Source organism: Purpureocillium lilacinum (genome assembly GCF_023168085.1).
Source record: "Purpureocillium lilacinum CBS 284.36 DNA, scaffold_4, whole genome shotgun sequence".
NCBI classification, from domain to species: domain Eukaryota; kingdom Fungi; phylum Ascomycota; class Sordariomycetes; order Hypocreales; family Ophiocordycipitaceae; genus Purpureocillium; species Purpureocillium lilacinum.
The window spans coordinates 1,560,519-1,572,951 of NW_027072114.1; the positions used below are offsets into that span (position 1 = coordinate 1,560,519).

Consider the following 12,433-nt stretch of genomic DNA (forward strand, 5'->3'; position numbering starts at 1 on the left):
CGGGAGCTGTAGAACAGCAGTGGTTGCCCCATTCAAACGCCTGCAGGGCCAGGATCCTATGGCGCTCGTTTCCACGGGTTCCAAGGCCTAACCAACCTAACGCGGTAGCCACCGTCGTTACGAGGTGCGCCGGCTGCCTGCATGCCGGAAGCGCGGCGCGGCGCACAGTCCTTGTCCGGGGGGTGTCTGTGTCTCTCGCTCCAGGTCCGGCTGGTGGACAGGCTCGAGCCGGGTCCTTCCATCACGTCAAGGATCCCGTCAGCCGCCGCCATCGACGCCGATGGCACGCCCGGGACACGCCCAAGGCTCGGAGGAGCTGGGAGAGCAGGGGTACTCGCCGAGTACCTCAACAGCTATCGAGCGTCAAACCAAGGCGAGCACCTAGGTCTGCAAGACGGGCTGAGCAATGGCGTGTCCAGGGCTTTCTGCACATTGGTGCCCTGCGTCGAACCTGTTTGCACCACGGGCTGTTGGGTTCCACTTTGGACTCGGGTAGTCCTGGCCAGCGAGTGTGATGAACAAGCAGCAGCTGCAGATGCCGGCTTAACCGCCTCGGGGTGGCTGTAGCGCACTGTGCGACGTTCATCTGGGCACCAGACCTCCCGTCTTGTGCGAGCCAACTGATGATGCCGACAAAGTGCAAAGCGAACATTTGGCTCGGGCGAGGGAGCGATGCCACAGCGCAGGGTGACCGAGGTAAGGCAGCCAAGGTACTAAGTTGCCAAGTCAGATGTCACCAGAGATGCCGCCGATTCCTGGGCCTGCTTCCAGGCAGACAGTCAATGCCGACCGGGCTACCTTTCCTTGCCTACCTCGTCCGTTCTCGTGCCCGTGCACTCGCAGTGCCTCCCCACCATCCATCCATCTCGCCTCTCAGTCAGTTTCATGGATGGATAGGGTGGCCTGTACGTATTGCAGTTTGGTAAGTGCGAGCTCCTGGGCCCTGCGGTGCCAACACACACGATTAGACGCCAAGATGGAATACAGTAGCAATTTACTAACGTAGGTACTGAAGCGACCGCACGCGACGGACCGGGCTTCAAACTCTATCGCCAGCGGCCCCGACATGGTGCGCGTTCGCGTGCGCGCCCGGGAGTGCTCGTTTGCCTGCCATGCCTCCCGTCTGGTACGTAAGGAATCAAGGTACCAAGTCGGTAAGCATGGCATGTCCCATGATGGCCAAGCCCTGGCGGGTCTCTTCCCAGCAACCCAAAGACCTCGGGCTTCGTTCCAGTTCTTCCTCCTCTCTTTTTGGTGATTATCAGGTACCAAGATCCAACGCCCAAAGGTACGCGAGGTACCTTCCGGCTACCTTGACTGACATGACGGATAACCCCGACCCCGGCGGCCACTGCTCATTGGCCGCCGCCAACAGAGCTCTTGTCCAATTGCAGCTCGCTATCAGGGTTCTCTCACCTTGCTGCTCACCTGTCGTGCAGCCGAGCGCCGGCCAGCCAGCCAGCCATCCATCCATCCTGGGCGCCTTCAAGGATGCCGCACCCAGCATCAAGCCCCGTCGCCGCCCGAGGGAGGGTTTGAGAGCTCGGGTCCGCTCTCGATGGCCTCGCAACTTGCAGGTACGGAGGGTCTCGTTGGCCTCTGGGCCGAGCGAGGGACTCGAGGACGTGGGCGGCCCGCGAGCACTACTACCCAGTACTTGTGGGCATACGCAATCGCATACGGGGTACCATGCTCGTACAGCTCAGTGGGGAGCGAGCGAGGCACACAGTGTCAGTCAGATGCTGTCTTCTGCGGCCCAGGTCCTTGGCAGAAGCAGTCTTCCTCAGATACCGGGCATGGAACTTTTCCTTCACGAGGCGGCATCTGGAAGGGCAAGCACTTGCTGCGGTACCTGGGCAACTGTGCAAGGTACCCGCTCCGACATGAGCTCACGTTGAGATGGTATGGCGCCGCCCGCCCGGCCGTGTTCGGTGCTTGTCTCGGCTCCTTCCATGACAGACTGTGGCCGCATCTTTTCTCTCCGAATTTCATCGACCTGGCCAACTGGCCACACGCAGAGCCTCCCGTTATGCGGGGAGACTGCGTACAGGCCTAGGCATTGCCCCCCCTTGAATTCCTCACGGGCGCCGTCGAGTACTTCGTATGGACTGCTTTTTGTTGTAGCCCCGTCTGAAAAAAAAAAAAAAAGCCTAAGTAGAGGTACGGGTCAAAGCGGCACTTAATAACGTTGTCTTGCATAAAGCATCTCATTTATTGCCTCGTAGTTAGCAGTCCGCGAGCCCGAGGCACCCTTGTTACCATGGAAGGAAGAAAAGTACTCAGTACTTCGTACCTACCTACCTTGCTCACGCGTACAGGGAGCACCGCCAACCTTGACTTACTCCCTTCCCTCTGCTCGTCTCGTTCGCCTTCTTCCGGCTCTCTCTCCCTACCTACCGCACACGCCCCCGCACCCCCTTCAGGAGGGGGGTACCTTCTCGGCCGCCATCCCCGATTGCGAGCGCTGCGAGATCCGTCCCTTCGTTCCTCACTTGGGCGCTGACCGCTGCGCCTCGCGTCGCCTCGTCTCGCCCCCGACGCCGTCTCGAGCGCGACCGTGTCGCCATACCTTGCCCTGCCCGATTGACGACTCGCCCACCCACGTACCCATAGCACATCGTGCCTTTCCTGGGATTCCCACACCGTGTTCGCGCCGTGCCCGCCGGAGAAGCTTGGAAGTGTCCCGTCCGCCCTCGCTGAGAGGCTCTGTTGGACAGCGCAACTCGACCGACCGCGTCTTCTTCCGCGACCGACAGCCTTGCCCTTGCCTTCCTTGCCTTGTCCGTCGCCTCGGTTGCCATTGCCCATTGCCCTCAGACGCGCAACATTGGCCATGGGTACGTCCGCTCTCTCCGCTCTGCCGCCTTGGCCGCTCTCTGTCTCTTGTTTTCTTGCCGGCTCTCGCATTCCTTGCGCGCCCCCGCCCGGTTGCCATTATGCCCTGTCCGATCGCTTTCTTTGTTTGTTGCCCGGCCCCATCCCCCTCCACACACGCCCGAGTTGAGGCTGGCAACCTGCACTGAGCCGCAGACTCTCGGCATTGCTCTGTGCTGCCCTACTCGGCGCGGTGTTGTGCTGTGCCCGCGTCACGGCGCAGTGGTGTCCGCCCGGCTGTTGAGGTGGTCGGTGACAGCATGCCCGTGGATGATGGATGGGTGAAGCACCGGCGCCCGAGGTGGAAGCACAATGGCAAGCAGCGGCCTCTGCACCTCATCGTCCGGTTGCTGCCGCTCCCACTCGGCGTGTTACCCAGCGAGCATGCCACTTGTTGCCCCATTCCTCCCGGTCGACAGCACAGCTGGCAGTCGTCCCCAGCCAGGAGCGAGCGAGCGCCTGCTCCTCGCGTCGCCTTTCCTCACTCATGTCATGCACCGCGCTGCACACTGCACTCTCCGCTGCGCTGCGCTGCGCTGCACCGCACCAGACTGAGGTGCCTGCCAGAGGCGGCCGCCGGGCCCCCCCCCCCCCCCCCCCTTTACCTGCATGTCTCCCACCACCACCACCACCACCACCACGCATCGCCTCACCTCACTGTGTCCCCCTTCGTTGCACCCCACCTCTACCTCCAAGGTACCTGCCTGCCTGACTTCCTCACCTGCTGGCAAGGTCAGGTAACCTGAAGGGTTAGTAGGCTCTTATTTCAAACCACAAGGCCCTCCCTCCTCCCCGCTCGTCGCCCTCTCTTTCCGCCTCTTCCTACAGCTCGTCTCGCATCTTGCCTTCCCGGTGTCTTCTCAGGCAACTGGTTTCGCATCGGCTCTAACACGCCTTCGCAGCGGACTCTGGCGATACTTACCGGCCTGTAAGTTGTTCCCTCGTCTTCAACGTTGACGTCCCTTCACTTCCCGCGCCACCGCCCTTGCCGGATCCTTCCGCCACCGTCCCCGTCGGTAGCGCTGCACAGCTCTCGTCTGGTCTCGCTGCAGCTTGACACGCCTGCAAACCGCTTGTCAAGCTGCTCGGTGCGCGACGCGCGCATTTTCGCTCGTCGCAGTCTTCCATCTGTCCCAGGCTGCCGAGCTCATGCGCAATCGGTTGGAGTGCTGGGCTGGCTGGTCGCTGACGCAGGAGTGGAGTCAGAGCCGACCTGCTCCACTATCGGCCTGATTGATCTGTGATTCCCACGTCCAACGTTGGCCTGCGTGTTTTCCAACCTGCGACTGCCACGAACCTGCGCCAACACTCTTCCCGACCACCACCACCACCCTTCCGCCATCGGGACGCAGCCACACCCGGGCCTGCCGCTGTCTTCTTGTCTTTCGTTATCACAGCCAGCCAGGCCAGCTGACATGTCGCAGCGCGAGAGGTCCAGATCCCCCCGTCGACGCTCGAGGAGTCCCGGCAGGCAGCCCCGTCGCCGCTCCTACTCGCCTCGCAGCAGATCAAACAGCCGAGACGACTATCGTCGCAATCGCGATCGCTCGCCCATGACCGGAACGGGCGCTCCTGGTGGAGGATCCAGTGCAGGCTTCAGCGGTCAGGCACCACATCGGTCGTACGAAGAACGGGCCGCGGCGCGCGAACAGATGATGAACAACATTCGCGAGACTTCGCAGCAGGACCGCCGCGTCTATGTCGGCAACCTATCCTACGATGTCAAGTGGCATCATCTCAAGGATTTCATGAGGCAGGGTACGAATCAGTGGATGGCACGGATCGAGGGCGTGGATAACTGATGATTGTGTGCTTTAGCTGGAGAGGTGCTCTTTGCGGACGTGCTGCTGCTTCCAAACGGAATGTCCAAGGTAAGTACACGGAGACCAAGGGTGCAGGCTGCCTTTGGCGGTGGGTGTCCGGCGTCGCCGGCGTTGATGGGGCCGTTTAGCTAACGCCTGGCGTTTGCTCCCAATCATCACAGGGCTGCGGGTATGTATATGCTCCCCACGATTTGCTACGTATGGCCAGAGGCTGATGCTGCCACACAGAATTGTCGAATATGCCACTCGAGAGCAGGCTCAGCAAGCAGTCGCTCAACTCAGCAACCAAAACCTGATGGGCCGGCTTGTTTACGTGCGAGAAGTGAGTCGCACCTAATCCTTCCTGACTCTCAATACTAAGGCGCCATAGGATCGCGAAGCTGAGCCTCGATTCATCGGCGCGACCGGTGGAAACCGTGGCGGATTTGGAGGGGGCATGTCGGGTGGTTTCAACGCCGGCTACGGCGGAGGCGGCGCTCCTGGAGGCGGCGGTCGCCAGCTGTACGTGGCCAATGTGAGTCAACCTGCGAGGCCATATTGTCGTTGTCGGAGAAATGGCAGGAACGCTAACCTCGTATATTACAGCTTCCCTTCAATGTGGGTTGGCAAGACTTGAAGGACCTCTTTCGACAAGCCGGTAAGTTCTTCTTCCTCCTACAACAGGAAGTGGCGTTCCCTGAATGTGTACAGCTCGGATCGGTGGTGTGATTCGTGCCGATGTCCACGTCGGTCCAGATGGCCGGCCTAAGGGTTCGGGCATTGTTGTCTTTGAGAGCCCTGACGACGCTAGGAACGCGATCCAGCAGTTCAATGGCTACGACTGGCAAGGTCGTATGCTCGAGGTCCGGGAGGATCGTTTCGCTGCGGCAGGCGGAATGGGCTTCCCTGGACGCGGTGGCTACGGTGGCGGCATGCGTGGAGGCTTTGGCGGCGGCGGCTTTGGCCGCGGTGGCTTTGGAGGTGGCCGTGGAGGATTCGGATTCGGCGGCCGAGGCGGTTTCGCAGGCGGCGGCGGCGGCGGCGGCGGCGGCGGCTTCGATGCCCCAGCCGCTGCCTCGGTTCCCCCGAACCCGTTCACCGACCACGCCACCGCTGGCACTGAGAGGAGCGAGACGATTTACGTTCGGAACGTGAGCATCACTTTTTTTGCTTTTGCCCATGGCGTTGATGTTACTGACTGCCGAAAACAGCTTCCTTGGTCTACCAGCAACGACGATCTGGTCGAGCTCTTCACAACCATTGGCAAGGTGGAACAAGCCGAGATTCAGTACGAGCCCAGCGGCCGGTCTCGCGGCAGCGGTGTTGTCCGTTTCGACACCCCTGATACCGCCGATACCGCCATCGCCAAGTTCCAGGGCTACCAGTATGGTGGCCGTCCTCTGAACTTGAGCTTCGTCAAGTATCTGAATCAGGGCGCGAGCGACAGCATGGACACGGATGCCCATGCGGGCCTCACCCAAGACCAGATTATGTGAGCGCCGTTGGTTCCACGTCGTCAAGGTGACTGGAGGGCCTCGAGTCTTGGTCTTCACGAGTCAGGTTATGTGCTTGGCGATCCAGTTGCTCTTCGCCACATATTTCTTTTTCGTTTTGTCAAGTTCTTTCCGCGACCGAAAAATTCCCAGGGTTCTAGGTGGATTGGTTTTGACGCTCAATGGCCCCCCCTCCAGGCTTTGCCGAACCACTGTACCCAAGGTAGGTAGCTGGATTTGGAGGATGGGTGGCTTTGCGTTTCGTCCGTGACAATGACGGACAGTTCTTGTCTTGGCGCCGCGCAGATGCGGGTGTCGCGGGCCGCTGGTTGACGAGGGCAGGCGAGGGCTGCTGTTCGCTGGGACAAATGAGGAGAGGGGAGAGGGCAGGGTTCTACCTAGAATGTATGAGGATAAAGCAAACGATGGTGTCAGGTTGCCGGATGGCTTAGGGTTCAGTTGCGGATGATGAGCGTAGGGCGCTGGAGAGGCTGGCGGACAAGCATGGCTGGTGACGACTCTTCGCTGGTAGGACGCCATGACTAGGCCTGACGACGATGCTGTGCTTTCCGACGGCGACCGGGAGGGAACCGCAGCACAAGACGATCCAATCCGCCCCCAGCACTGGAGATGGAGGCTTTTACAACCGCGCGGCCTCCAGTTTGGGTAGAATGCCTGCGCCGAGAGTAGAGGCTGTTGCCGTCGGGCTCGACCTGCAAGGATCCTCCGTCGCGACGATCGCGACGCGACGGCCTGCTTCTTCGACAAGACAGTCGCGGGCGGTTCGGTACCAGAGGTGAGTTGCTTCCCTTGAACCCCCCGCATGCCTTTAAACACCTCCAGCCCACTGTAGACCATGGTCCGTTCTTGAGGTGACGCAGTTCTGCGACAAACGGCTTTCTCCCCCCATTGGCAACGGAGCTTGCCTTACTGAGAGATGTTGATGCCGCCTGGGATTCGAGACTCCTGGCTGTCTACTACGTTTTGTCGATCTCCGTTCCCGGCGAGGATGGTGAACAACCTCCGTCAACTAATGAAGGGATTCTGCCAACCGGCTGTCGTCAGGACGAAAGAAAGGACGTAGTCGAAGCCCTCATTGCCCTCGAACGGGCAATCTAGGGTGCCCATGTGTAGTCGGCTGCCCTGAAATACCTTGTATCCTGTGCCGTTGAGTGCTCATTAGAGTGTTCGAGCTTTGAGCATACGTACATTATGTCCAAGAGATTCCTGAACTCACATGTCTGTCTTGGTGCATTTATTCTCGGGACCAAGTTTCCGCCATCGCCTCTCATTTCCACTCCCTCTCTTCGGAGTCGCGGGTTCCCTGTAAACCCGCTGGTATCGCCTGGCGAATGGATGCGCCGTTATCTCGCGGCAGGGTGAAGCTTTGCCATAATGAGACAGTTGAATATCGCCAGGTCGAGCGCTGCTCAAGTGTGTTTTCTCAGGTCTGTAAGCCATTGTGCATCTGCCCTGAGGTGGCCTATTCGCTATCCCTCGCTACGCCCTATTTCGCCGCCCGGGGAATGTCGCCGCTGATCGCAACAGCCCGACCGATATGGGTCGTGACCTGATATTCACCGAGCTTAGCCGGAATGGAAGGAAAACCATCGCAAGAAACTCAAGCTCACGGATCAGTATGAAGTAAAAAGGCATGCTTGTGGCTTTGAAATTGGATTCTGGAATGCGCCATGAATCTACGACGTAGCCTTCTTCTTTCTAGCCTTGGCCTTCTTCTTGCTCCGATCCCTCGGCTTCAACGCTACCATTCCCGCCTTGCAGACCTCAGCATACCGACTGTAAAAGCCGTCCAGTTCATGGGGCTTGACGATGGTACTCAATTTAACCTTGTCGCCTTCTGCCCTTCGAGACTTGCCGTTTGAAGCCCGGATGATGACCGGCATGGGCTGGCTCGGAGAAAGATCAGGGCAGGGGTTCTCCCTTGTAGGAGACGGCATGTCTTGGTCGTGGGAGACTGCGGAGCGCGATGGTGAGCCTTCTCCCCTCGGCCAGGTGCAGCAGCTCGCAGCAATTTATGGAGGAGAGTGTATAATTTTGAAGCGGAGGGAGGGGAGGGCCTGGGCCAAACTTACGGCGCTTCTGGGTCAGGTAGACGGCTCCATGGTCGCTCCCCTTCCGATGATTGAAGAGTTTCTCCAGTCCGACGAAGAACTTTGACAGCGGAGGGTTGCGTCAGCCAATTGAGATTCTGTTCACTTGAGAGAGCAGGGGACCCACCTCGTCCTGGCTGAGATGTGAAGCCATCGCTCAGGATGATGACAGCGAGGGGACACAGGCGGGCTTGACGTGGGCGACCGTCTGCCGCGACAGGGGCGCGCAGGGCGAGGGCAGGCAACCTGAGCCTAACTGACTGCGAGGGCTCACGTAACAAGTGTTCTTGCCTCAGGGTCGCGGGGCCGGCGTTGTCGAGAGGTGAGGCTGGCCGAGAGGTTTGCCAAGGTGAATGAGTGTTGCGTCGACGGAGGCCACTGGAGCGAAAGAAGGTGCGCAGCAAGTAAGGTACGTACTACCGTCATCGTGCGTGCCCTGGTCCAGATTGGCTGTACGTACCTCCATTGCCTTGCACCTCGCTCAATTGGCTACGGTGGGCCACCAGCCCCGCCCGCCACTGGTCGAAACTGCGACGCGACCCTGGAGGCGCAACCACGGCAAACTTTTGGCTCTCCTGGCGCAACCTACCCTGGCTTGCCTGCCTAAAATTTCCAGACATCGCAACCGGGTTCGGTCTACTGCTCGTCGCGCGCTGCCATGAGCGCCTTGGACCATATCCTTGGGACATCAGACGGCCCCAGTCCGGAAACCTTTTCCGGGATTTGACACACGAAGACGCCAAGGATATCGTCTCGTGCAGCAGCAACAAAGCGCCATCTCATCCCCAGCCGACTCACTCACTGCACCGGGACGCGATTCTCATACCCAGCCTCACAATGCCGGCCAACTCCGTGCCAGAGCTCCAACAGAAGCTCTTTCGACGTATGGGAATTGATGCTCCTACGCCAGGTTCCGGCCATCAAGGGCATTCCGGCAAAAGGACCACCAAGCCCGTGTCGCGCAAGGACGAGCGCAAGGCGCAGCGCGCGCAGAAGAAATCGCAACGATACTCTCGGCAAGATACGTCGACCAGCATCAACCGGCCCGTGGCGCATCGCGCTGCAGAAGTGACACGCCCCACGCATGTCGTACGGTCAAAACGGGGACAACCGCTGCCCCTGGGCAGCGATGAGGAAGATGACGACAATGAACCCCTCCGAGACGAAGACGGCTCTGAAGGGGAGGTGGAAGACGATGACAGCGATGATGAAACCAGCGCGGGATATACAGACGCCTCGCCGGAACCCCCGACAGGCACAGCTACAGGAGCAAGTCTGAATGCCGCCGTTCGGGAAAAGCTTTCACAGGATGATGCCGAAATCGAAGACTTTGAGAGAAAACTCGGCATTAAAAAGGGCCGGAAGTCCCTCCCGAAATCATTCGCGGATGATGGGCTGGACGATCTCCTTGGCGATCTCACGGCAAATGCATCAGAAAGCGAGGACGAGGGTCGGAAACGAAAGAGAGACTACGAAGACTGGCTGACCTCAAAGAGGAGGAAAGCTACCACTCAACCCGCAGCGGGCATGGGGAGTGATTCAGAGCAGTCGTCAGAGCAGTCGTCAGACGATGATCAGACCCCCGAGGGGACCGACGACGACGACGACGACTTCGGAAACCGCGTGGATTCCTCCAAGGCAGAATCGCGGCATCGCAAACTGGACGCTTCCGACGAGTCGTTCGAGGGGTTTGGATCCGAAGCCGACGACGCATCTGAGCCCATGGCACGGAAAAGAGAAAATCCTTACGTTGCCCCGACGACAGGCGTGGTGGTCGCCAAGTACGTGCCTCCGTCCATGAGGAACGCATCCGCGTCAGGAGACGAAGCCAAGGGTCGATTGCGAAAACAAATTCAGGGGCAAATCAACAGGCTCACAGACAGCAACATTTTATCCATCGTCGATGCGATCGAAGGTTTCTATCAGCGAAACGCGCGTGGCGATGTAACCGAGGTTCTGACAGATGCGATGATGGCGCAGATTTGCAAACCTGAAGCTCTTCCGGACCAGTTCCTCGTACTAATAGGCGGACTCTGCGCCGCCATGTACAAGATCGTTGGATCCAGCTTTGGCTCGCATCTCATTCGCCGCATCGTCAACGACTTTGGGAGCGAGTTTGAGAGAGCCGACAGGGAAAACAGCGAAGAGTCGAGCATACGGAAAGAGGCTTCCAATATCATGACATTCCTCACCCAGCTTTATGTTTTCGAAGTGGTCAGCTGCAGGATCTTGTTCGACTACATGGAGAGGTTCCTCGAGGATCTGTCCGAGATGAACGTTGAGTTGCTACTCAGGGTTTGCCGCATGGCCGGTAAGCTGCTGCGTCGAGATGACTCGCAAGCCTTGAAGCACGTCTCCAGTGCTCTTGGCAAGGCCGTCTCCAAGATTGGCTATGCCAACGTGTCGGCTAGGACCAAGTTCATGATTGAAACGATCAGCGATCTCAAGAACAGCAAGTCCAAGGCCAAAGGAATAGACTCTGGCATCGTTTCCGAGCATGTGCTGCGCATACGAAAACGGTTGGGCGAGCTCAAGTCGCGGTCGCGCCGTCTTGAAGGCCTGGCTCCCATGGGCATGAGCTTGAAAGACGTCGAGGGATCTGACACTCAAGGCAAATGGTGGCTTGTTGGCGCCAGCGTGCCTACTTACGTTGGAGCTGCTGAAAGAGCTGGGAACGTCGCGCGGGGCCGTAGAGGTAGTGACGGCAACGTGTCTGAAGACGATGAGGACATGGATTTCGTTTTGCCCGATTACCCAAGAACGGCACGCGCGCAAGGCTTCAGCACGATGGCTCAAATATCCATCTTCACAGCACTTCTGTCGGCAAACAGCCACGAGCACGGATACCAACAGTTTGTCAACCTCAAATTGAAGAAAGACGAGCAGCTTGAGATTGCGCGAGTTCTCGTGCAGTGCGTTGGCAGCGAGGCACAATACAACGATTATTATGCCTTGGTGGGAGGACTAGCATGTCAGAACAGCAGGGTCCGATTTGCACTCCAGGACCGACTGTGGAAGATCTTCCGCGGCCTCGGAGAATCCCTTTTTGGCGAGGATGGCGACGAAGAAGAGACCGCAGACGGCGAGAGGATGAAGGATGAGCGGCGATCGGCCAACGTCGCCCGGTTCTACGCATCGCTAGTGGCCGATGGGGCGCTCAGCATCGCCGTCCTCAAGCCCCTCGAGCTTCCCGAGGTGAACCGCTGGACCGGCGCATTCGTGGAGAGATTCCTGGTCACTCTGCTGCGGCACTGCAAGGGCAAAGACAGCAAGGAGGATGCCAACGTGCTTCGGGTGTTTGGCCCGGCGCGAGAGACCCCAACATTGGCCGCGGGCATACATTGGTTCCTGAGGAAGCGAGTGCGACAATCCAAGATGATTGGTACCAAAGATGGCAAGAAGCTGGAACGCGTAAGGCAAAGGGCGCAGGCCGTGGTGCAGGCCGTGGGCATTGAGGACTAGGTGGCCCCCCGATGGACCGTTGGCCTAAGTATTGGCAACAATCATTTGTTGCTTGCATTTGCTCGCTGAGGCCTTGCCGCGTAAGCGCCGGTTCTTGGGTGACCCTTTCGTATGTCTTGGTGTTGAGTTAGTACGTGCCGAGTTGAAGTCTTAACAACATGGCACCGGCCCGATCCGTATCGGCCCTCCGCGCCGGTTGAACGGACGGCAGTCGGGAGACCGCCTACAGAACGGGCGGCTAAGGTCGCCTCAAAGCGGATTCCCTCGGGTTTGGTCATGTGGGAGTCGCGCCGCTGAGGCATTATTTTGGGGAGCCAGTACCCCATGCCACGGTAACTCCTCCTTGGTGCTAGGTGGAGGCAGCCCCCAAGGCCAAGTGGAAAGGAACCTCCATTGCAGGTACCTTGCTCCCCCTCCCCCAAAGATGTACTCCGTACCACCGTTCCGGTCTCCATGCGCGGTAAGGGCCTTGCACTCCGGATTTCGCTGCGACCAAGAAACCTGGGACGGGAAACGTCGCAGTGCTAGGAATGGCTTACTTTTTCTGACTGAAGCTGTTACTCCACGTCAACCGCGGAGGCAGTGGCCGCTCTCTCAAGTGTGCTGCAGCAATGGTCGGACGGACAGGCAACATTGCAGCGAGTGGCAATACAGGGCACTTGTCACGACGAAAATGTCACGATCGGAAGGC

At 59.1% G+C, this 12,433-nt stretch overlaps 3 protein-coding genes across 3 annotated transcripts; 2 read left to right on the forward strand and 1 right to left on the reverse strand.

The window, feature by feature from the left end:
* Positions 1-4,427: 4,427 nt before the first annotated feature.
* On the forward strand, positions 4,428-6,172 carry PLICBS_005674 (uncharacterized protein; the record flags this gene model as incomplete). Its single annotated transcript, XM_018319370.1, has 8 exons — positions 4,428-4,632; positions 4,693-4,745; positions 4,859-4,866; positions 4,926-5,019; positions 5,068-5,211; positions 5,283-5,334; positions 5,388-5,827; positions 5,888-6,172. The coding sequence occupies 8 exons, from the start codon at positions 4,428-4,430 to the stop codon at positions 6,170-6,172; spliced, it is 1,281 nt and encodes a 426-aa protein (XP_018181844.1).
* Positions 6,173-7,866: 1,694 nt separating this feature from the next.
* On the reverse strand, positions 7,867-8,434 carry PLICBS_005675 (uncharacterized protein; the record flags this gene model as incomplete). Its single annotated transcript, XM_018319371.1, has 3 exons — positions 7,867-8,144; positions 8,263-8,341; positions 8,408-8,434. The coding sequence occupies 3 exons, from the start codon at positions 8,432-8,434 to the stop codon at positions 7,867-7,869; spliced, it is 384 nt and encodes a 127-aa protein (XP_018181845.1).
* A 683-nt stretch (positions 8,435-9,117) lies between these two features.
* Positions 9,118-11,742, forward strand: PLICBS_005676 (suppressor of glycerol defect; the record flags this gene model as incomplete). The annotated part of the gene is made up of 1 exon (XM_018319372.2): positions 9,118-11,742. One exon carries the CDS (start codon positions 9,118-9,120, stop codon positions 11,740-11,742), a length of 2,625 nt encoding a protein of 874 aa, XP_018181846.2.
* Between the last annotated feature and the right edge of the window lie 691 nt (positions 11,743-12,433).